The 25,868-nt window shown below is 37.3% G+C and overlaps 1 protein-coding gene across 6 annotated transcripts in view; it reads right to left on the reverse strand.

Moving 5' to 3' along the window:
- Nucleotides 1-553: 553 nt before the first annotated feature.
- LOC114873909 (SAM and SH3 domain-containing protein 1-like) overlaps nt 554-25,868 on the reverse strand; it is a 171,521-nt gene continuing 146,206 nt past the window's right edge. For 2 of the 6 annotated variants that reach the window (XM_046287760.1, XM_046287761.1), the window contains exons 5-16: nt 24,558-24,697; nt 15,889-16,050; nt 15,046-15,102; nt 13,701-13,781; nt 13,138-13,204; nt 11,752-11,914; nt 11,330-11,558; nt 8,319-8,474; nt 6,276-6,614; nt 5,761-5,976; nt 5,108-5,258; nt 554-4,851 (exon numbers count right to left, since the gene is read on the reverse strand). In XM_046287760.1, coding sequence (XP_046143716.1) covers nt 4,115-4,851; nt 5,108-5,258; nt 5,761-5,976; nt 6,276-6,614; nt 8,319-8,474; nt 11,330-11,558; nt 11,752-11,914; nt 13,138-13,204; nt 13,701-13,781; nt 15,046-15,102; nt 15,889-16,050; nt 24,558-24,697 — 2,498 coding nt within the window. In that variant the 3' untranslated portion in view covers nt 554-4,114. The remainder of the gene's footprint in view (nt 4,852-5,107; nt 5,259-5,760; nt 5,977-6,275; nt 6,615-8,318; nt 8,475-11,329; nt 11,559-11,751; nt 11,915-13,137; nt 13,205-13,700; nt 13,782-15,045; nt 15,103-15,888; nt 16,051-24,557; nt 24,698-25,868) is intronic. The other 4 variants (XM_029182692.2, XM_029182694.2, XM_029182693.2 and 1 more) reach the window with 4 other exon arrangements.

Genomic DNA, 25,868 nt, shown 5'->3' on the forward strand with positions numbered 1-25,868 from the left:
AAAAAAAAAAAAAAAAAGAACCATGCACTCTGACAACGTATTTTCTGCATTTTTTTTGTCAGCATCGCTGAAAGCTCACACGTATAATTTGAGAAACGTTTTTTTCATAACGCGTCTGAATAATGAATGGAAACAGCGATGGGGGACTAAATTACTTCTGATTAACTTCCGTGTCTCTTCCATTCATAATTATCTAGCTTTTCATTTGCGACCTAGTTTGGCACTTTTGCTTTTTTAAATTCTTCTAAAGAACATACTCAACGCTTCCTCGTTTTCATTATTTCAGCTAGATTCATAGAGAATCAAATAACTGATTGTACGAAAGAAAAATATTGAAATTTTTATTAAAAAATATATATGGACTGGTCTTCCCCCACCATTTTAAAAGTTACACAAATGACATCGAGCGTGTTCAATATACCTACCGTGAAAAATCTGAACAAAAGCTTGGAAACGAGAGGAGGAAAAGGTGGCCTTTGATGTTGATTCTTTCAATCATTTATTTCTATTCACAGTCAATAAATTAACATTTGTCGTCGGAAACCATACGAGAACTGAGAGGCGATAAGAATTACGGATTCGTTACCTCTATAAAAAACCGCAATTAATTAATAAATACAAAATCAGTTTATAAAAAGGTTTTAGCAACTCACGTTGACGCGATTGCATATCTTCTAGTCCTGTTATTATTTTGTTTTATTATTATCCCCTTACTTTTTTTTATTTACAATTATGTATCGCATTAAACTTTGCAAGAAAAAATGGACTAGACCGCTAAGTAAACGCTTAATCATTTTTTTATATTTTGTATTTTCACTATCAGCGATTCAGACGCCTTCGTACTTCTCCTCGAGATGGCCACTTCCGGTAAACGGATCGTCCATTTCCCACGCGCGGGCATACATATTTAATAAACCTCTTTACCATCAGACGTCTTTTTTTCCTCAAATTACTTATTTCGATTATGATTCACTGTACCTACTCTCATAAATGAATTTGATCTTTTTTTTTATTATTATTTTTTTTTTACATTAAACGCTATATGCTTCAACTAATACGATCATTTGTATTGCGTCTATTCGTATTCTCACCACAAAATTCCTTACTAATTAATATCTTCATTCGCTCCCTCTTAATTTTCAATCTTCTTTCTCTTGATTCAATCTCTACGCATAATATTTCTCTCAATGGAACGGATAAACTATACCATTATAGTAATTCGTGTTTATGAAGTAATAAACATTTCATCTCGCGAATGTACTTTGCAAAGAAACGTGTCAAACTTTTCGATAACCCGTTTAATTGCAACGTAAAACTGAAAAATTGAATTAGGTACATGGGGTGTTAATGAATTATTAATTAGTACGGTGGGTGCTGGGTCAAACATGACTTATTAATCAAATTTTCTTTTGTACACATCTTCAGGCATTTATTTTATTATCTATTGTTTCTTTTTTCATTATTATAGTGTCATGTAAGACATATGTAAGGCTAAGTCTTAATTGATCCAGCATTAGTCGTACAAGGGGTAATTAAAATGAAAATTTCAAGCTAATAGAATTCTTGAAAATTCAAAAATAAAAATTTGCCATTTTCTTATTTAACGATGTTAAAAGATTTCTATTTGTATGTATGAGTACTATTAACCCTTTATTAATTAACAATCTGTTAACACCCTTTATAATATTAGATTGGCAACTAAATTGACAATTATAGAATCCTTGCAGTAATTTTTTGATCCCGTTGCAATAAAATTTTTAAATAAAATGCATAAAAAGATTGCAAATTCAGCTGTCAATCTAATAAAAGAACCATTATTATAAAAGCAGCATGTTCAAAATTATTTCAACTGAAAATCATGGATGAAACTTCTTTTTTTTTTCTTTTTACACTTCTATAAAATTTCTATATATAATCAATACTTTATTCGTCGGTTGTGAAACTACTTGTAAATTGATAGTAATGAAGAAGATAAACATGCATGTTAAATTCTATAAGATCTCTAACATTTACTTGTCAGTCTCCGGCTGTCCTCCATAATAATCAAATTGTTTCTTAAACATTTTTACGTATATTTTATTTACAGTATTGAGATATATAGAGATTTTGATAATCGTATCCATGGTACATGTAAGTCTTTAATCTGTTTCATTTCTGATCTCGTTCAATCCATTATTCGTCCATCATTTTACACTATACAAAAGATGTACATAAGATCCAACGATTTGATATATAACATATTTATATTTATATATATATATATATTTATAGTCTAAAGTTTTGGCAAAGATTGGGTCAATATAAAACATCGTTATGTTTCTATGAGTGCTGTATATACATACGAAAACTTTGTAACTTTCAACGTTTCATCCGGTATGGTTTCAATATACACATGTACAGGTAACCATCATGTCGAAGAACTAAGTTGCATCGATGATGGGGATTGTCGATTGTGTACTAACAATATTAAATATTTATGTGAAAAAAAAAGAAGGAGAAAAGCGATTCTTGTTGAGTGCATAAGGATTTTTATTATTTTTCTTGGCTATGTCTCAGGTGGAGCAGGTGAGATTAGGGGAGGAAGATCTAACTTGACTTGACTTTCGGACGGGGCAAATTATTATTTTCTACAATTTTGGAAAAAATTGTATACGTTCACAGAAGGGTGGTAAATTCGCCTACGATGCTAATTTAAAAAAATTAAAATTGGGACTCTCTCCATGGTCCGCCGTCCGAAAGTTAAAGAGTGGTGTCTATGATTTGAAATTAATAAGAAATAGAATAATTATTGCATGGTCTCGATGTCACTCAAATTAATTGCTTTTAATTTTAATACCTAATCAATTGAATATCTACATCATTTATTTTTACGGACTTCGAACACGTATCATTTTTTTACTTCTCCATTATACATATCTATTTATTTATATGCAATCTACGACTTAACTAAATCGTTCGCCACATAAATCCCTCTCGTATTATCGGAGTAAATTAGAGCTAAACGTAGCAAAAACATACAAGAGTAAAAAAATGAATTATTTCTCCTCGTCAAGAGAAAAGTATCAATAGCGTTGGCAGTCTTTAGTCTACGAATTACTGGTCTAAAAATCAGCCATCTTGGAGAACGATCGAACAGCTGATCAAGTCTTGTATCAAATTAAATTGACGGTTCAACGAGTCTTTTTTCCCCAATTATTTTCGTTAAACGTCTTTTGCAATAAACCACGAACGTGATTGTATTTTCGTTAATTGTTAATCTATTTACACGTTATGCAGGCGTATATACTACCTTATCACATATTATTATTATCATTAATTACACGAGCGTTGAAAACGATAGACGAGATCATGAAATGACCGTGATTTACATATTCCTTTTTTCTCTTCAATGGAATTCTTTCAATTCGTACACAGTACAAAAGTCGAGAAACTTTGCTTACATCCTCGTTAAAACTGCTCAAAAAAAGAAAACAAAAAAAATTTTTATTCTTTTTCTTTGTACCTCTTTTACCGCGATTCGTAAAAAATTCAGGACAAGAATAATGAAGTACAAGACCGATTTCAGATGAGAGAAATGAAGTTGGAATTCTCGCTAAAGAACAGGTAGCAGCATACTTTTGGTTATAGACTAACGAGGAGAAAGAATCGTTAAGGCAACAAAGGATGGCAAGGCACCTCGTTATATTCCTTTTGATTCCACGTACTTTAAGATGCCATTCTTTTTCTTGCATCTGATGAAACGATAAACAAAAGCAATCTTACATTCTGTCTACAAAGTATTCACAATTTGGAACATTTCATACATTCAAGCACGAATATTAATTACTGCAAAAATACCAAGTTTAATTAATTCATAAATGTTTATTGCTTTCGTTTTACTTGGTTCCTGAATGATATCCTACGTTACCCATTGCTGCAAAGAATTTCGATCGTTGTCCTGGTACGAAACACCTAACCCATCGTCAGTCCAACCGGACTCGGTGTCGAAGGATCAAAAGAAAATTCAAGATACTTACGATCAAAGTAGAAGAATAACGAAAAGAGGATGGAACGCAAAGGTAAGGGTTGCCGAGATTTTCCTGAATTTCGTTAAGCACGTCACTGATATTGTTTCTCACTGGTAACTAGCATCGCTGCTCTGACTCTTATTAGCTGGCTGAGAGGTCGGCGACGCCTTGGTGAAATTACCAAAGTTCTTAGCAGGTGAATCCGAGGCGACGTTCGCAAGAACTTTGTCTCTTAGCGGAGGCGCCGAGCTGATACTCGATGAACTGACACCGGAATCGCTGGATTTCTCGCTGAGGCAACTTCTCTGACCGAGACCGGTTACCGTGCCGGTACCTTCGAGGCCAAGGTCGTTACTTCCAACTACGTACTTTACCATACCGCCGACCTTTTGTCCGCTTTCACAAGTATCCTCGATCACCACTGTCTCGCCAAAGTTGCCCCTCTTCGCGATGAACCGAACGTTCCCTCCGCGGAGCAACGGCGATTTGTCGAATTGACCTTCCTTCTGACCGGGAACGACGTTGTAACTGATGGGTATGTTCGGATGGAAGTCGTCTTTGTTATCGGAACCTTGGCTACCATCGGTGTTGACACCGGTCACGTTTTTCGCCGGCGCCGCTACGTCCAGGTTGTTCTCCCTGGACAGTTTGGTGGCCGTTGAAGATTCTGGGCTCACGGTCCGTCGACCAGTGAGATTCTTGTGGGCGTCGTAACATCCAGAATCCCGTGGGAACTGGCGACGATTAAACGGTGAACAATGGCCGGATGTCTGGCCAGATGTTAACACCAGTCGATTCACCTCGTCGCCCTCCGAGCTTGACGCTAAGTCTCCCTCGCTTCCGGCTGTTGGACAGAACAGATACTCACTTTATAATTTGGGATTCTTAATATTTCAGAAATTCTCTTTATTGCCGCCTGATTGCTATCGGATTAATCCTGATGTTAATAAGAGGAACCCATTTCTATCGTATCCGTTGCGATATTATAAAATTGTTTCATCTTGTAGAAGATAAATGATTTTGCGATAATTTTTCATTCGACTCGCATAGACAATTTCCTAAGATAAAGTGTAATACATTTCAATGCAAAAACAACTTACATTGAAGATCATGTAATAGTTGCACAGCGGTGAGTATCTTGGCACGATGTTCCGGCTGATGTATGCGCAGATAATCAAGATCCGAGGGCTCTATTTCCCTGAAGAGCTCGAGATCTTCGTACCCGTTCAATACGAAAACAGGAATGTGTTCCTGAGAAGATATATTACGTTCGTTTTTTTATTATACCTTTGCTAACGTGACCTAATTTAATCTTTGCATGCCTGTCACTCGAACAAAAATCCATTAAGCAACGACATTTGTATTAAATTATTTTAAATATTCTTCAAGTGCAGTTACGTACAAAATCTTGATAAATCCATTAGCCTTTATAGAGAACCAAATAGACGCCATTGAAAAAAAAAAGATACCGACAAATAAGCAAAAAATCGGAAGAGAAAGATGGAAGGGAAAAGGTACAGGAAGAAAGTGTCGATAAAAAAAAGAAGAACTCGACACGATCCATGGAACTGCGTCGGATTGTAGGCGGTATAAAAGGGGTACGCAGGACAAGATGGTGGTGGGTATATGGTTGAAAAGGAAGAGGTCCAGCAAATAAAGAAACATATAAAAGCAAGTTCTTCCCTGCTTTGCATTCGAAGCGATGCAAATGCGAATCGGTTTGTTCGAGCCGTGGCAAGATATTGCTCTCTACCTGAAGATTCATTCTCTGCAAGAGCTCTTGAACGGAACCAGGCTTCTGCCTGTATCTCTGGCCCCACTTTCCCCGCCCTTCGGGTTCACCGCGCCTTGGAACTCTGTCGTTCAGTATCTCGACGTTTATGAACTTGAAGTGGCCTATCCTGTTGTGCAAGACACCCTTCCACAGACCGCTTTTGTTCATTTGCACCACGTCGATGATGTCTCCCTTCTGTAACAAAAGCCGCGTTTGCAATTTGCCCGAACCTTTACGCGTGAAAAATTCCTCGACAACTTCTTCCACTTTGTAATTTGAAAAATTGATGCACGAGTCTTCAGCCTTTCTCTTTATTCCGAGCCAATCGGGTCTTGTTGCATTAAGAACTTTCGAAGAAAGAAGAAACGAACGTTCAAACCTTCCTAGGTATCTTTTTATTTATTAACAAGAAATGTGTAGTTAATTAGGCATCTTTGGATCGAACGTTTATATGGGATTTTTGTTAAAGGACGATTAAAAATATCGTGTCTAACCTTGAATTTCAACGCTTCCTTATCGTAAGGACTAGGCGTATAATCCACCAGAGCTCTAGCTCTGCATAGCACAGGACCAATGGAGCTCGGACTGACAGCATCCCTATCTTCGCAAGATATCGAACTGTGATTGCTTCCCGCACGCACAAGTGCTTGTGTGCTAGAACCACTGCCGCTGGGGAGGCTCTCGACGCTGCTGGCGCTACATGGAAACGCCTCTGAGGAGGTGCGATCCTGGCGGAGCCTCGAAATCTTGCGTTGCACATCGTGCCTCAAGTTTCTTGCCCTGCCTGCAATTCCCGCCCTATTTTCGCCCTCGAGTAGAGCGCTAGCTTCCGACTGAAAATGTCAACACCGCGTTAAATTTCTCGTTTCGCGTTGCTCCTCGATCGATGCAAAGGTGATCGATAAAGTATTTATACAAAAGGAAACTGGAACCTTTCTCTGTAACTCGAAATATTGTTCGGTGAAGATTCAAGGACATGCAACGATTATACGTAAGGCACGACCGTGGAAGATTCACAGAGGAGCCGATGAACCTCATCTTCGAGGCTGCGTGACGTCATTGTCGACTTGTCGGTGGTGTACTCGCACGTGTTGTGATTGTATAACTCGTGATAATGTACATAAGCGTCTACTTTTGCGTTTGGTGTGTACATTCTCAACGAAACGTTACTACACAGTACGATCCAGCAAAGTAGACAGTTTTATTCGATCGACGCCAACTAACGACCAAAGCTTGCATGCATTTGGGCTCTAACGGTATTTTACACATTGATTTGGGTACCGCCGAATTGGTTCGAAGTTTAGATTCACTCATGTAAAAAATCATCCAAGGGAAACGAGTGGAAACGTTAAGGATTTTTCAGATGAGTGAAGATAACCACCAACAGTATGAAAAGATTACTTACCCCACCAGATAGACAAGATAATTAACCAAAAAGAAAGAAAAAAAGTATTCTAGATCTAAGTACACGCGGATTTTCTAAAAGTCGACATAATTACGACTACGCTGAAATAATGGTGGTGTAATGTCGGTTTTATATTCTTTACAATTAGATTTTTATATTCTTTATGCCAAAATAAATAGAAAAGTCCTTTACCATTTTACTATGCGAGACTTCGTTCTCGAGATAGCAATGGAAGACTGAGCGCTGGTCGTACGGCGCTCAGTAGTCTGCTCGCGCGATCTACTGCGCATGCGCCTTGAGCACCGAACAAGGACGCCATTGCAGTTGGAAAAGCAACTTTTAAACCCTTATATCTTGAAAACGAAGCTGTGTATCGAAAAACGGTAAAGGACTTTTCGATTCGTTCTGGCGTGCAGAATCTCTAGGTATCAAAGTTTAACCCTTTTCATATATTTTGTACGATAATAAAATATTTTTAATACTACAAGGTTTCACATTTCTTTTTCCAATTGATTTTTAATTATTTAGCGAATTAAATAATTAAAATCATATTATAAGTTATTACAGCATTATAGCGAGTTAAAAAGCATTGAAACCGATATTACATTGCCATCAACCAACTAACATGCATTTTTCCACGACATTTAATGGTATGAATTGCACTTGAAATAACCACGATCATGGGACACTGTACTAGTACAACACAGAGGATAACTAGAGCAGGCATGCACACAAAGTCTCCCATGCGGGATGCCCATGTGTCGGGCTTGCTTGCGGGCACGGGTTTGCTCAATTGAGGGCTACCGCTAGATGATGGGAATAGAATGATAGATAACGTATAGAAATAGGATGACGAGGGTCACATATAGTCAACCATTTGAATGTGACTAGACTATATAACCTGGCGAAACTGATGAATAATTTTCTTATTTTTAACACATTCCAAATCAGTATGTTTTGTTAATAATCACATCATTGACCCACAAAGTTTTACTAATTGTACTGGAATACCTTTCTACTTGCTACATCAATGTAATTTAGTCCGGAATGTGTTAAATAACTTTTTAGCCAGTGTAGCCTGCCGCAGTGCCCGCAGGGCAACCGTGCCCGCCTCACTACTCGCTGTGCATACCTGAACTAGAGAGAAAGGAAGACACTCGTGAAAGGAGAACTTGTATATGACACGTACTGTGTGTACGGCGGCCGAATGTTGATTCTCAAGCTCTTCTTGTTCCTCGTAGTCGCTGCTTTGGCTTGGTGATAGTCCTTCCTCGCCGCTACTCCGGCTCTAAAACGTTGATACTCGCAGAGACAGTTCTAATTCACGCATATTTAAAGGATAAGCGGGCTCTAAATTCGATCTAGTAGCGCGTAATGCCATTAGAGGTGATTAGTCGTTACGAAAGATAAGCTAGATGAAAATTAAACGTGGAAAGAATACCATGGATATATAGTAGTAGTGTAGATCGAGATAACAGCAAAACAAAGTCACAATGTGGATCATAAATATTAAAGATAGTTACTATACGTGCACGTACGTAGATCAGCCCAAAAATATGTGTGCATGCTACGAATTCTTTGAAAATAAAAAGTAACATTAACTAATGGTATTTCAAGTGGTTTCTGTGATTCTGATTGGGTTTCATTTCAGGATTCATATAATAAATATATAATAAAATATCGGTTTATCTTTTTTCAGACTCTGAAAGTCTGAGGGTGATTCCGCGCCAAATCGATCACATTTTCCCTCGATGTCTGGAATTTTGTTCGAAATAAAATATCATTTTAATCATTGTAATTAATAATATGAAATACAAAATTAAATTAAAACTGGGTCTCTCTTCATTTATTTCCTCCATTGAATTCTTCTATTATTTTCTTATAACGGTTTAAATAAATAAACGATACGGGATTAGAAAGAATCCTATTACGTTATAGTAACAGGAAACTCGTGATAAGATAGATTAAATTTTCATCAAAACATGCCTGGAAGAAACACTTTAAGTCCAGCATTCCTTAGCGAATTGAACGTATGCCTTTATGTACAAACTCTTGATATATTGTTAATAACGTAGAGCGATATAAGACGCTATAAGGCGTAGCAGAAATTGAGAGCAGCGTAGTAGACGTTCCAAAAGTTTGAATTAAATTTCTAGAAAGTTGTATTCTCAGCCATTTACTGTAAACTTTATGAAACGTGGCCGGTAAACCCGACGTTGTGTAAAAAAAAAAACTTTGCTTCGTTTAATCACATTCCAAACGTACTTTGACCAGTGTAAATGAAGGATTACACATTGTTGTATAAAATAATAAATCTGTAGCAACCAGGGAATAAAATAATTCATAAAAAATAGAACATTAACAAAAGGTTCACGTAATCATTTTTACCGTATTTTAAGTTTCAAATTGACACGAAATCATTGACCTTTTTCTATGCAATCTAATATTTTCGCACCTATTTTCTCCAACCTCTATCGAAAGGTGCGACTCGGAGAGTGTTAAAGAATATTCTCGTTAAACGAAAGTTCGATTAAGCGTTCGTATTTGAACAAGGACTCGATTTGCAGAATTTCGCAAACCTCGATTCGTTGCGTTCGGTTCGTTAAGCGAATCCGACAGAGAAAGGTACGTATCGTTTAGCTCGCTTAGATACACCTGTACCTGGACTGTGTTAGTTTGCACAGTTGCCTGTCTATGTACGAGCAGAATTCGAGAGATAAAGATGGAGATTTGTTAAAAGGTGGTACGGCAAGACCACAGTAGGAACGAAAGCCTTGATGGCGTACAGGCTAACTGGCACGAAAAATCCATATTCATGAATACCAGACGCTCCGGTGCACGGGTATGCATCTAATCTGGAGAAATCTCGTGCTTCCGTGGCTCGAAGATGTTGATGTTTGTTCTCCCGACGCATACGCTCATAAAAGCGTAATAGTCCTAACCCATACGTAAGTTTCCACAAAGGCATTGCGTACGAGCAGCCGGGTAAATGGATTAGTATGCGGCTCTGCTTCTGTTTCATTAGGGAAACAGAAAGTTATATCAAGGCATATGATCGCAGTGAATTGCTTCGGGTCTGATTGAATTGGATTTTTTTCACAATCCTCGAACGGTTCGGTCTTTTAGACCAACACCTCATGGTTGTGTAATTTCACTTCTCTCGTACGGCAATCACGAAATGTTAATTTCGAAATTAATGGCCTCGATTTTTCTCTTTTTCATTTAGGGGACATATATGATTTGTAAGCATAGACATTTGGTGATTACAATAATCGACGGTGGTGGCAAGATTGTAGCAGAAATAATTGATTCAGAGTTAATTAAAGTGTTGTTGTTTGAAATGACAGTAGTGTTGATGGTGTTTATAGTAATGATTTGTTACATCATCGATGATCAGAGTAAAAACCATCTGCTAGAATTTCGTGGTTCCTACTTATGTCCACCGACATAGTCGACAGTCTTAAGTTTATACCTTGTCCTTCGAAAATTGAATAAATTACATTGTGCCATACATTTATAAGTATTATTGATTATGACACCTGTTTAGAAGATAAGGAGGGAAATATACATATAACGAATAAAAATAAAGGAAACAGAAACAAAGGAAGCCATATGTCACTGGTACTCATACCCCATATGTTACACTTCCTTATATAGGACGAATGAAATAATTAATTACAAATTAGTGATTATACAGGGTGGATCAAGTATTAGCGACGAAAGTGTCAATTCAATAAATATAGAGTGAATCTGAAGATATATAATCAAATTAGTAAATCTACTAAATTTCTTTCCAAGACGCACCTGGTGTGTCATTAGAATCAACTGGGTTAAACATTCAAAAATATGAAAAAAAGTTAATTCAAAAGTATTTTTTCTTATTCCAATAATTCTATTAAAATAAAAAAAGATTCACCCTGCAGTTTGAAAATAATAAATAAAAAATTGCAACTTTATCTGGATTGTTTAAACCTAGTCAAGTGTTCGAGAACGAGCATTTGCAATATTAATCATAAAGACATTCAGGTGTAATAGCGAAGATCTCATATCAGAAAGTAGTTGTCAGTCTCCACATCACTTATCACTCGTGTGATAAGGACATATCTGATCTCTTTTTGAGGGTGGATTTATGGAAGAACTTACCTGGACATCACTGCTAGCGTAATCCCCGCTTTCTCGAGAGGCTCTAGAATGTGTAAGCGGTATGATAGTCGGTGGGTTATTGTGACCTTGTGGTACAATAAGTCCTCGCATCGTCGAAGTTGCCCCTTTTCTGGATCGATCACGTGGAAGGCTGATGTCCCCGGCAGTCCGAAGGGAAATGATACCTTCTCCTCGATTCTCGGGCCTCAAATTTAACGTGAAGCACACTCTGAAACAGAATAATACTTTTCATGTTAGCAAGTTTTACAAAATCGTATAATCTTTTTGATGTAGTACAATAGACCCTTGTTACATTGCCGCAGACGGGGCTGAAGGGGTGGAAAATTTTTCAAGCTTCCAAACTCTCAGTTGGAGGAGAAAATAGAGATAAAAATGTACCATTTTAAATGATATTTTATTACCTTCCATTTTGAATAGTTGCAGTTGGCACTGGACCTCCACTCGCACCCATAAGGAAATCTTCAGGGTCTGATTCATAAGGAGGCTCGTCATACCAGTGCTGTCCTCCAGGACCTGGACCTATCCCTCCGCAACGCGCGTCTTCGTCATACATATAAGTGTCATCTATAAATTAAAAAATATTTTATTTTTAATATGATGGGAGTACCACGTTTGCTTCCAAACGATCTTCAATGAAAAATAAAGGAGCAAAGTATGGAGTCACATGATTTGCATCATTTACTCCAGCAATGTAAATCAGGCTTAAGGTAATTTGAGAGGCGAGAGAAGACCTCGAGTATCGTTGGTGCGAAAGACTGAACGAAATGAACTGTCTGAGGATCACCAGTCACATGCGTGTGGGCGCAAGATGAAACGAAGGGACTGGGAATGGGAGTCGTGGAGAAAGCAGTCAATGGGTGTTGACGATAACAAGATTAGCCAGAATATAGAAGGGGCTTCGTAGAAAAGCTACTGCTTTTCTGAACGACGCAATCGCAAATAAAGTCGCTGACTCAGTGATAAATCGGTAATACGAAATTTAAAGGGTGCCCGAGACATTATGCCAGACACTTTATTCGATCTTTTCCAAATCTGATTTATTCTTCTAGACGAGACAATAACTGATACAATTTCTTATATGAAAATTTCATCCTTGAACAGTCTGGGTCAATCGTGATCAAAATTTAGAAAATAAAAGTAACATTAAAAATTGGAGCTCTCTCTATAGTCTGCGGTTGGAGGGTTAATAAATTTTTCCTTTTCATAGGAATCACTCCTTTGAAATATTGCATCGCTTTACCAACAATTAGAGTAAATATAATAATACAATTTCCATGAGTAAACGGAATTTTCCTACCAATGTAAACCAGGCCTAAGTCTAACGAATGCTTATCTTACTCCCTGATTATACATTTCCAACGAATTACACCGTGTCCCAGCCGTTTCAATGTAAACCTAACGACCGAAAAATGGTACTTGTCCAAATATTCCAGTCATTTCAGGTCCCTTAGTTCGCAGGATAATTCTGTTCCAAGGGAATGAGATTTCGTGAAAAAACTACGAGGGAAAGGATCAGAGGAGGAACATTCGAAATGAGCCTCTGGAGGGTGTGAAGAAACGTACGAACTGTCAGGCATTTGGGAGTCGATTCTCAGCTACGGATGGCACGTGCGCGTTTTGTTCAAGGTAGATACACGGCATACTCCTGACAGAAGTTCTCACACAAGGAGGGAAGACTAAGTAGAAGGGTTCGTGGAAGGAGGATGGATATAGATTGTGGAGAGACAAGGCGACAACTAGCTAGACTGTAGTTAACTGCCAGAGGTTACACTACTTGATGTACTTACCTCCAGGGAGGTGACCTCGTCCGTCCCGTCCGAGTTGCATTAAACCTTGCCGGATGTCCCTTAGTATCTGAAACAGAACAATAACGGGAGCGTGAATGAACGTTCATCTGATAACAGGATCAAAAGCGTATATTAATTTACCAGAAGTGATATTACATCATTATTATTGAAACTCTGGCAAAAGTTGTGAAGTCAATTAACTGGAAAGCGAGATGCATTTGTTTGCTTAATTACTGGAAATATGCCAATTAATTTAACGATATAAACGATAAAATTATAATAAACATTTGTGTATATAATATTACATTAATCGTATGTATTTTAAGGAGGTAAAAGAAGCGAAAAATAATAAAAAGAAGAGAAGGAAAGGACGATGACGAGGTGGTCGTCCACGGGATTATCCCGCAGTTTCTCGTGCAGCAAAGTAGAAGTCAACCGTTTGGCGGAGAAAATAGAAGGTGGAGGAACAGGGTGGAAAGAAAAAGGGGGGGGGGGGTCATCCCTAGGGAGCAGTAAACCCACAGAGGTAGAAGTGACACTAAAACTTTTACACGGATACCGACCTTTATTTCCATATTGCTCGCAGCCTCAAAGGAAACTCTCCGCTTTATTTCTTCCTGTCTTTTTCTGCCTGTCTGACTAGCCTACGGCCAAGAGCAAGCAGTTTCGGTCAATTTCTGGGAGACCCCTTTCACTACCTTCAAATTTCTCTGAAAGGACAGGCTAGCTTTTCTCGCGTATGCACGCATCGAATCGTCAGTTTCCAGCAATTAAAATATCAAACTTTACCTTTAAATTTAATTTATTTCAATACAAGGGATCATTCCTTTTCCTCGTTTCTTTGATAAGAAGAATTCGATCTATTATAATCTTTCATGAAAATCTTTGCGCACACGATAAACTTTTCGGATTCTGAAAATCGAATATTTGGAAATTTGGAAAATTTGGAACCTTAAAATTTTAGTACACGTATAACCATAGTATAATCCAAACGCCTTTACCTAAGAAAATCGATAGAAAGGAAACAGCTTAGGGAAAAATAAGAGGAAGGAAAATGTTTTGCCGGAGGCAGTATAAAAAATTCATAGCATAACATCGTAATACACATTGACGATTATGATGATCTCGGTCTCGATCTGGCTGTTTTGCATAATAAGAGGCATCGTGTTGGCGTAAGACGGATAGTTAAGAAATGATCGAAAAAGACGAAGGAACAAGTAGAACGACGTAAGAGTCGTACACATGCAAATTTCTTGCTGTGCGAATTTCGTTGAATCTTGGATTGGAGGGTTGGAAAAGCAGGGGGAGCTTTGTATCGGATAAAACCATTGGCTTCCAGAGCTAATATTGGTTGAACGACGAGAGCAGGGTTGTCGATGATCCAGGGAACGCGCTACGGAATTGAAGGAGGGAAATAAATGAGCTGCTGCACAGGTTGGTTTAATCGTGATAGGTTCCTTCACAGTTATCGTGTACGATCAAGGAAATTGTCCCAAGAATATTTCAGCATGGTGTAAACTAAGGAAACCAGTTATTTTCAACGTTCTTATTTTGAAAAATAAAATTATATGAATATTTTTTGAAAAATAAATAATTCAAGAGATAATTGAGTTGATACAGTAAAATGGGTCACCCTGTAGATATGCCTGTTTCTTATATGATTACAGTTATTTTATTTCATAAACATTTATTTGTCATACACAAAGAATAAGTGTAATTATTTAAATTCTTTCAATAAAAAATAAGTTTAAAAAGATTGTGAAGATTATTGCCTGAATTTATTAAATTCCTTTCTAAATACACTCCCTCGCACATTCTTCCCTTCATATTCGTGTAAATAAAATTTCATTAGTAAATTAAAATGAAAAAAATGTAGGGAAGTAAATTCAAACTTTAAATTGCACTCACCTCTTCGTGTTCTTTATGAAATCGCTCCTTCTTCCTCAGTGCCTCTTGAACTTTCAGCTGCAAAATACAAAGCGGTAAAAAAGACCTATATATATGCTGAACTGACCAACAATCCTAAAATAATGTTAAAAAAAAAAAAAAAAAACAGATTAACGCCAGGAGCGGATAATAAATGGAAGGCTAAGAATGGAGGCTCCAGGAAAATGGGGCCTGGGGTTGTAGACCCCTTTCATTCGGCTCTAATTAACACGTTAAACGTGGTTCGACACCCTATAAGTGTAATTAATTAAAATTAGAGTTTGGTAATAAGTAATTATTGCGGACAGTAATTGATTACTTTTATAATTGCTTACTGAAAGTGGTCATGGTAATTATAATCATTAATCAATTAATCGTTATTGAGATAAATGAGTATCTAATCATGAATAATGATTTATTTTACAATGATTTTTTTCCATTGTATTACATTTGTGGTGCCACTCACTACTGACCCTCACAACGTGTTAACCGTGTTTCAAGAATGAAATAAAGAACAATTCTGTTCTCCTGACCCGAATCTGTTTATGACTTTCCATTCGTTAAAAGGAAAAGTTTTCAATAGCGGTACTAGACGCAAGGTGTATAAATATAATTTAACCCTTTTGACCCGGAAAGTTGTTCGAAAACTTTTTATCCTATACGCGTGTCAGCTCCATACTGTGATTTTCGAGGTACTCTATTTTTATTTTTGAAACTTTTCATTTTCCAGAAAATTTGTTGAAAATGCATGTTCCATATATGTCCCATTAGAATAATGATTTTATATGTTATTTTCACAATATTTTGCTATTTCTATTAACATACCCTGTGTATAGTTTCCTCGAAACTGTTTGGTTGTCCACCGTTCATCTGAAGGTATCGTAATCGGTCGTAATCCCGTGGATCCACCATGGAACGTAGAATCGTGTGTCCCATGTCTGGTCCTAGTCCCAATCCACTTTGCAGTACACTATCCGGTGTATCCACCTGCCATTAACAAACAAGGGGATACAACGTTATTTCAATTTTCCAAAACAGCATTGAAACAATTTTAATTATTTTTAAATAAGCTGTTATAAAAGTCGTGGAAAATGATTAAATAATAAATTTCAACTTGATCTACTTTTCTTATTTATGTTTTATTTGATGCAATATCAAGGCAGTAATTAAAGTGAAATGTTTCCCAAGAAAATATTTGAAAAAACTTGTAGCAAGGAGTCAACATTCCGATCTCCATTAGCCGAATAATTAAGACAGAAACTGGAGTATTTTGGCTATGTAACTTGAAGCGTTCCAAGTATTTACAAAGAGCATCCTTCTGGAGGGGGTGATTTTAAGCGGAAAATTTGTCTTCTGGTATGGAATTGGTACGGGGAAACATTTCCGAGAAGGAGAAATGCAACAATGTTCAAATATCTATTATTTCATAAAATAAAATATTAAATTAAATATTTGTAATTAATATTTTAATCATTTACATAGGATCAATTACAATCGTCCAAATATCTCAAAATACCATTTTTAATTAAAAAAAAAATTGCAAAATTGATTAGAGCTCATATGGAGGTAAAGCTCGGATTTTCTAACAACGAATTCCTTTGTTACTTCGTAACAATAAGTATGGCATTGTCAGCATACCTAAGGCGTACGCCGTTGCGAAGAAGCTGACACGTGATGTTAAACCATGGCAGTGGTTTCTATTTACCAAAGGGATGAGGGTAATCCCTGCAAACGTCACCGAAACTACGTAGACGTTGAGGAGTATGTGTGTATATCGTAACTACCTAATAAAACTCGATTCCACAACGTGGCGTCGCGACAGCTCGTGTTAATGTCTCACGAAGCGTCTGACGAATTAGGCATTGTGACATTGACGTGCATTTGGGAAAATTGTCGACGTGGTATATACAGGGTGTCTCAAAAATACACGTACAATTTAATGATAAGGGTCGAACATGTTAGACAAATATTCCAGTATCTTCAACTTTGTTTGCATCAATACACCCACCCACCCATAATGCAATTAATGGCTTTCGATACTAGTGTGTAACTTTGAATTTTCATCAATAGTTTCTTGTTTGGCGTCGTCACTTGTTAAACGACTATGGAAATTAATACTGTTTACTATTCTCTAGTGCAATATTGCTTCTCAGATGATAGTACATAAATCTAGATAACAACTTGGCAGATCATTTGAAAAAAAAAAGTGAATGGAAGCTGGGGTTTAATTAAAAAGTTTCAACGTGTCGGATTTTTCAAATAAAAATGGAAAAGAACATTGGAAATAGAACATTTTTTGTGGATATTTTGCAGTTTTACTCAGACTCCAATTCTCAAGGGTTAAAGGTATTTATGCCCAATTATATTAAAAATATTTCTTGTGCTTCGAATAGAAAATCTACAGAAAATTGAGAACAAGATATAACTTAAGTATTTCGATATTCCAGCATTTCAGCTGTCCAATTTACAGAACCAATTTTACCTGATATCATAAATTTCTATTATTATTATTTTAGTATTTGTAATACTGCCAGTTATTTCAAACTTCTTACGGGTGTATATGTATCATTTCAGAATCATATTGCAGAGAAAATATGGATAGAGAGTATCTTGTAACGAAAGTTTATTTCTAGCAAGATGACTTGCAGAATAATAGACGTGTAATTGGTTGCAACTAGTTTAATTAAAGTTTGAACCATTTAAGCGAGACACTTCTCAGTTCAATTTCAGGTCAACGACAGTACTGTTAATTAAGAGCTTCGATAATTAGAAACTTGTACCTTCATTATAAATATTATTTACGTAACATCGTAGAAACTGCGATCCACGAGGATCTTCTCTCTGACAAAATTTTGTTTTTTACAAAATTCATGGAAAATCTTGATACTTACGTCGGATTGTCTTTATTTATTACAAATACGTATCATCGTGTCGATGGTTCGATTACGAATTCGTACACGTGCAATGCTAGCAGTTTGCCGAAATCGATTCTAGAGCAAGCTGTGCACGTACGCATGATCGACGCAAAGCATTTAAATTGCACGTAATTCAGTAATAAATTAACGCGTTGAACCCTCAACCGTATAATTTACGCGCAACAGTTCATTTGCGTTCCGCGCTTTTATCGGCAATCAGCGGTTTTAAACGTTAAGGCATAGAAATGCGCAATCAATGAATTATTCTTTCGAATTCGTTGCTTCCGCGCGTTAAAATTGCAAGTGAATTCGTTTCAATTGAAATTTACCAAATAGAATTGTACACCGTTACAATCAGCTAAATATAACGACGAACCAATTTACAATTCCCTTTATATGTAGGTATCGCAAATATCAAGAATAAAAATATATTCCCCAAGAATAATTATTCGCTGAGACTGCGTTCGTACCGTTAGAATTTTAAGAAATACAATATTTAAAAAAAAAAAGCAATCGAGATAGAAATCACGAGTAGAATTAAAATAAAATTGAAAGCGAAGGTGGAGAAAGGAATATCGAAAAAAAGAGGGAAAGAAGTCGTCGTTAAGGAGACGTATACGTGAAAAGGTTGGCTAAGAGTTCGACTTGAAGAGTTCAGTAGAGAAGAGCGACAGTGGAAGAAAGCAAGAGGCTCTGCAAGAAAAAGGGCGAGAAAACGGGGGAAAGGTAACGAAAGGATTGAAAAGGATCCCGTCGGAGGCCCTACAAACGCTCTCTGATATCTTGTTTAATTAAGCAGACTCGAAAATACGGGCTGGGCATCTTGTCGCGGTAAGAAACCGACCCATTGTAAAACTCAAAGCATTGGATAGTACTCGCCACTGAGGAAACCGCATCACCTCTCTTCACTGCTAACGAATACCACTGATACTGAATCCTTATGTATCAGTATTTTTACCCTTTTCAGACAGTCAATCCGTCTGGGTATCTATAGATAATTTAAAAATTATTTTACAAACAATATATAAATCAAATTGTATCTGTCCAAAAGTAACTAACACTTATATTTTTGAATATTTAAAAAGATTCGTGTTAGTACTTAAACTATGCAACGTACCCCAGGGTTAAATGATCCAGTTTAATTACATACAACAGTATCCCCGATTTGCAATCGTTAATCAACGATTGGTGCGCGAGGAGTGGGTAATCAAAGGCAGAATTAATCGTCCGCAGGATGTAAGAGCCGAAGATTGCCGTGAAAGACTATGAAAGCGGAGCAGAAGCGATAAAGCAAGAGCAATGTGTAACCTATGCCCAGCAGGGTGGTAGCGCTGCGTTATCCAATGAATATGAAACAGTCATTAGCGCGCCAATCCGGAATCACTTAGGAACGTGCAGCAAACCAGCAGACAGGGGAAGCAAGTGTGCAGGCTGTCGGTGCATTGAAATGCATTGCCTAGAGGCCGTTCCTGGACACCGGAGCCCGGGATATTCTCGCGACTATCGTGTCCTAGGGATACGAGGTAGCTTGAAACAGGGACATTCTAGGGTGAGAAAGGGATTCGTTTGGACAATAAAATCGACACGGCGTTCGTCGGCTTTATTGGTCACTTGTGGGCAAATAGTTGCGATAACGCAAGATTGTACCGTGTACAACTGTAAACCGTATCCTGCTGTTGCTCTGCGAAACTGTTTCGATCACTAGTACCCGATGCTTTAGGATTCAGGGATGAAGATAAAGGGGGATTATTTATCTACTAACGCGCCTGGCATTTTCTATTTCAGAAAATTCACAATTGTATCCCTGAACTTCGATACAAGTTTTCGAAGGAAAAATCGTCTAAGAAATATACACTCGCCGGTAAGAAATTATGAAATGCCCTGTGCCGAAGATCGTTTGGTACGTAGGGGGTGCTAAGAGGATCCGGTACTTGCCAGTGTTTCCATCGATGCACGTTGCACGTGGGGTAGAAAAGAAAGAAACAGGGGGTAGGTGAGGAGAGAGAGAAAAAAAAGGAGAGCGACGCGACCAGACCACGGCAGCAAAAGGTGGGTGTTTCAGGTGCGATCGATATAGTACATCATCCTCGTCGTCCCTTCAACTCTTTTTCTTTTCTCTATCTGTCCTTCTTCACCCTCGTTCTTCGCGTCTTCGTCACCTTTTCAAAGCTCACAGAATGGCTGCCTCTCTCTTTTTCTCTCCTCGCCTTTCCATTCTACCTATCTCTATCTTTATTCATGTTCCTTCTTTGTCTTTACTCGTTGCGTTCCACTGAAAGTCTCAATGTCACGGTCCCTGTAATTTTCTTCTCCGAGCAACGACGTGGCACACAGGAAAATCGACGAGGAAGAACAAACTCTTTTTCTTTTTTCAAGCGGTTCGTTCTAATTAGTAAATGTACCCCGGATGTAGCGTCGATTTAAAAAAATATACTATATACATATACTTTGGAATTGTGTTGACTTCTTGACAGGCTCGAAACAGGGTGCGCACACGATTCTGCACGCACGTGGTTCATGCGACGTCGTTTCCACGGTGAGATTTCTCTAAAGTGGGGTTGATCGATTGCGGACTGTCTAGACGGTTCGTTTGAACGCGTTCGTGCTCTTTTCAACGCGTCGCCGTCGATTCGTGGTCGGTGAAACAAATTAATTGCCGCATCATAAACAATTTTTCGTTTTTCAAAGGAAGGACGAGAGATTAGTTGCTCCTTTGAAGGATCTTCGCTTTGTAATTACTCGTCAAACTCTTTATGGGGCGATGCAACCTTAACCCTTTTATGTTGGTATCCAAAATTGTCATGGTTGTTTTATAGATGGGGTACGAGGGAGCCTTGAGCGTTTTGTTTAACCCTTTGAGGGGTACTGGGGCACATGAAAGTATTTCAAGTAATATACCTTTCATTTTGGATTATTTTTTAATATTTTTCCTAAATAATTTTTGTAATTTATGAAGGGTATGTATAATGATACGAGGATCACTAATTAAATTAATTAACAGATAGTGTAAGTTAGGTAAATAATAAGTTTCATGAATCCTGTATATTAAATCTGTGTCAGATAGTAATATTTTTTATGAATCTTTGAATAGGAGTCTCATCAAAAAGAACCTGCTTAATATTTCACATTCTTACAAACCGTCTCTGAAAAGTCGGTAACGCTGTATCGTTTTGAATTCGTAAAACTCTGCGCAACCGTAAATTCTCCTTTGGATCTTGAAACATTTATGAAGTATTGTCGAGGTTGCAATCCGCCAGGGAAAGAATATCTTCTACAATATTTAAGTCTTTCATGAAATATGAAAAAGTAAAGGCAAGGAAATAAAATTTTTTTTACCATTTCGGTGACATTCTTTTGACACTATTATAAATTAAATAAATAATAAAAATGGAATCTCTATCATTGGAAATAAAATGAAATAGTGACAAATATTTTTTTATTTTGGGACACGTACTGCTTTCAATTTAACAATATTTGTCACATTATAAGAAGCCATTCCTCTAAGTGTACGTATAGCAAATCATTTGATCGCTTTACAGAAAAGATTAAATTGTAAGCAATCTACAGAACGGCGTTCTGAAACGCGAGTAAAGCAGAGTAAATCGCTTTATATGCTAATACCAGGGTCGTGAAGGGCGTGAAATACACTCAGCTGTTGACCTGGTAACCTAACCTATTGCATCACACGAATCGTTGCTCTGTTGCGATATACCCACGTTCACATACGAATAATTTGAATACCAAAGGAAGTGGACCGCCGTTGATTTTACTCTGTAAGTCACTGGACACTTGATGGATGTGGGTAAATAGGATGTTAACATCATTACATCGGATTGCATTTATGTTCCTAGCTGCTAATACTTTTATTTCAACCCTTAAGCTTTGAATTGAAATTGGGTCAGACTTTAAACGTTTTGAAAATGATCAAAATTTTCTACAACTGACTATTAGACATTTGTGTTATTTTGCGGCACATTCATTGTTTCAAAATAAACCCTTTGGTATTCCACTAGGTAATAAGTAAGAGAAAAAGAAATAAAATAAAAATGTCGGGGAGGTGAACGTACCGTAACTGTTGGTTCTCTATCCAAGTGGCAGGGTGATGCGGTAACGCTAATGGATAGCCAGGTTGAAAGAGCTAACGAAAGACGCGAACACTAATGACCAATACGTTCCCCCTAGTCGACTTACTGCGACGTGTGCAAGGATAAGCGTCGATCCTTGATTACGTGTTGGAGATGGAGCACGAACGATTGGGAAGAGTGCGGGATAAACGGTCTTTCTACGAAGAAAATGGACAGCCGGAACGAACAGCGCGGATAAGCAATTTCCGTGAAAGTTGAGGAGAAACCCGAGCTTCCAATTCTTACCGTTTCCGGCCACGTTTTCTGGCCAACTTTAGGAGATGCTTTCAATGAAGCAATCCTGAAGAAACGACCGAGGGGAAAAATAATAAGTATTATAAGAGAGCTTGAAATTCTCTAATATTCTTCTAATGAAAATATATATTAAATTTTCTGAATAAATGTATCTAAGAATTTTTCAAAAATTTTCCAAGTTCAGAACCTTTGGTGTAAGGTACCTGGAACATAGATATCGTCGTTAGACGATAGTAGGATTACTGGCAGCAGTCAAGCCGAAACAAGATGAACGGCAATGTGCGGTCAGTGGTGTCGACAAGGGACGGACGTACCACTGTTGACAGTTTGCAATATTCTGTTCAGTTAGAATCGCTGTCCTGTCCTACGAGGACTCGTTGGTTACCTTCCATTACAGGTATCAGCCGTCCTGCCAGACGACCAGACGCGGCACCGACTGTGGTTACCGACTCGTACGATCGTAGGTTATCCTGGCGACAGTATTCGCGATAATAATAGTGTCCATGACTGTATGCTTATTGATAGGTGGACTGAATCTACACGGGAGAGATTTATTGCAAACATTAAACTTGTTACAGTTTGCCTTTCTCCTTCAGTGATACTATTATCATTAGTTCATCTGCGTTCAGTATCATTAATTTTAGATTAGGATTGCGACACTTTTTTTTAGATTCTTTTTAATAGATTGAAAATTGAAACAAATTAGAGATACCGATTGAAAAGTAAAATATTATCTTTTCTTCGCCTCATTTTAACAAAGTAGATGTTTCGTAGAAATAGATCATGATTGACTCATCCATCACTCTTTGAAGGATAATAATTAGTTTTTGCACGTGTTGCAACAGAAGTTCCCATCAACGTGTTAAGAGGCAATTTATGTAGTAGACAGCATTGGTCAGGCATTTCCTCCTCTGCAAAGGCGACTGACCAATGTTGATGATCTTCAGCCATCAAATGCCTTCTCCTATCATCCTCATAGAAGCGGTACTCTCGTCATAGCTCATGCAACGATTCGTTCCATCATCCGTGCATAATTGAATTTTCGTTGCTGATGCACCAGCATCCTGATCGGATTCTTCTCTCTAGTATAGTCATGGAATTTGTGGCCCAATGTTGAGTGGTTCTACTGATCGTAGAACGGTCAGAGGTTTCGAAGCCGAGAGTCGAAAACGACGCTCAACTGGCATACAAGTGCTTTATCGAGGGCTCTCGAGGAAATTTCATTCCAAGTACTATCAAGGTTCGTGATACTTTGTGCCAAGGTCAAAGCGAGAGGAATGTCTTTGAGTGGCCGTTTATGGGGGGTTATGTGCCTGATCTCCGGGCCGCGTACGCCATATGATGATATACCTGTCGTGTTTTAGCTATGAGATAAAAGGAACTCCTGTTCAAGCGGTGGATTATGAAGAAATACTGCAGTTAGTTGGTAAATCGACCGTGAGCTTTCGTCAATGGCCATTATTAACTCGATATTAAATTATGGTATCAAGTCGTCATTTATTATATAATATTATATTTGGCTGAATTTTACTTTGGGACACACAAAATTATTGAACACTTTTATATATGTTCTTAGGACCTTCGAGGACCTCCTGGGTAATAAACTTGGTTCAAAAATTAAATAATCTTTTGATTGTGAAAAAAAGAGTAACAGTAAAAGAAATTTCATTAAATATTTTTTGATGTAATAAATGGAAGATTCAAATTAACATAAAAAATAATAAGGACATTATAAAATATCTGCAAATATTCGAAACAATAATAATTACCAATGCAATTCTTATTTTTTTTTTTTAAATACGTCGATTAATGTGTTCATCGAAGAGAAAGTTTATAAATGAAATTAGACGCGAGTCTGGATCGTCAGCAGCGAAAAATTTAGCGATCGACGACACTTGGGAAATCTTGAGGAGCTTTAATTCTCAGAGGTAAACGGCGAACTCCGCTGATGCATACAAGTTTCTTTATCAATGAACCGAAAATAATGGTGATCTGAATTTCCCACGTGTCTACGAGGGAAATCATCAGTTTCATGTCTGCGCTTGTTTTCAAACTTTTAACCACATTGTGGAAAATTAACCGAAACTATAATAAAAATTACGCGGACTGAAAGAACGAAGTCTAAATTGCTGTTGAATAAAAATTACGCAAGAACGTAAAATTGACTCCCGGTTTAAATGAGATTACGTTACACACTTACTCTTTGAGGTACACCCATCCTTGCACGACCATGCCTCGGGGAACCTTGAGTTTGCGCTTGTTTCTCTTTCCTGTGCGTCTTTAGTCCTCGGAGTAGTCTCGAAAATGTTGTCTTTTTCTTGTTTGTACTTTGTCCTTGCTCTGAAACAGAAAAGAAATACTCGTAAGTACCGACCAAGTGTGTTTTCATCATACTTTATCCTTCAAATTGATATACCATATGTTACTTTATTTTTATTACAGAAAAAGGTAACTAAAATACCTCATACTTGAACTAACATTTATATTTTAATCTTGGAAAAATAAATTGTAATTGTTTATATAAAGTCACTTACGGAACAAATAACGATTGAAATTGAAAAATTTCTGATGACTAATGTTTCACAAAAGAGAGTTTTACTTTTTAATGCTTGAACATTTGCAATCTCTCGGATAATGGAATTGTAGCAACGCTATCCATTAATGGATAATTCAAGCATACCGTTAGTTACTTTACCTCCGAAATCCTCTCACCTCCAGCTACGACGGTATATTGTATTAGCGTCAACGCATCCGTTAATTAGCATCGGTAACAGCACCACCTAATTAACTATCTTTGCGTAGCTAATGTTAGTAGAAACAAATTGTATCATCCTTCCAACTCGGGTTAACTCGTAAACCTGGTTGACACCGTTTTAACCCTTTACTCATTGCCTAGTTGCTTCGTGTCTGACATGCATTACTTTACATGATTACCTAATCGATATAATTGTCTGTCTCGATCAGATGGTTAAATACGATGGTAGTAATTGATTGGCAGGCAGTGGCCATTTATTAGGTAATGTACTAATCAGATTAACTGCAGGTTATTATCTGAAATCCTCGATTGTCTACACGCCTAAGACTAATTTCAATTACGCAACATGATGGTATTAGGGATGGTATTGATGCCTTGTATCAGCATTTGCTAATTGACTATTCCTATCTCTTATATCCTTAGATGATGATGTTAATCAGGGGTGGACTGGCCATCGGAAGTGTCTGGGAAAATTTCTGGTGGATTGATAGGGAGTTGGGGTCTAATTAATTAAAATCAGTATTGAACTTTAGTATGAAATTTTTGATGCAGAAGAAAATTGGATTTCGTCTGATAATAATTGGTAATTAATTAAACTGATCAAAATTAAATCTTCAAACTCTCATGATAATCACCTACCATTTATAAAATAAGGGATTATTGTATTTATAAGATACGGAGTTATTATTAATTATAATATTATATTTCTGAGTACGTGAAATAATTATTGTGGATCTTTAAATCCTATTATGTAGA

Source organism: Osmia bicornis, chromosome 11 (genome assembly GCF_907164935.1).
Source record: "Osmia bicornis bicornis chromosome 11, iOsmBic2.1, whole genome shotgun sequence".
Lineage (NCBI taxonomy): Eukaryota > Metazoa > Arthropoda > Insecta > Hymenoptera > Megachilidae > Osmia > Osmia bicornis.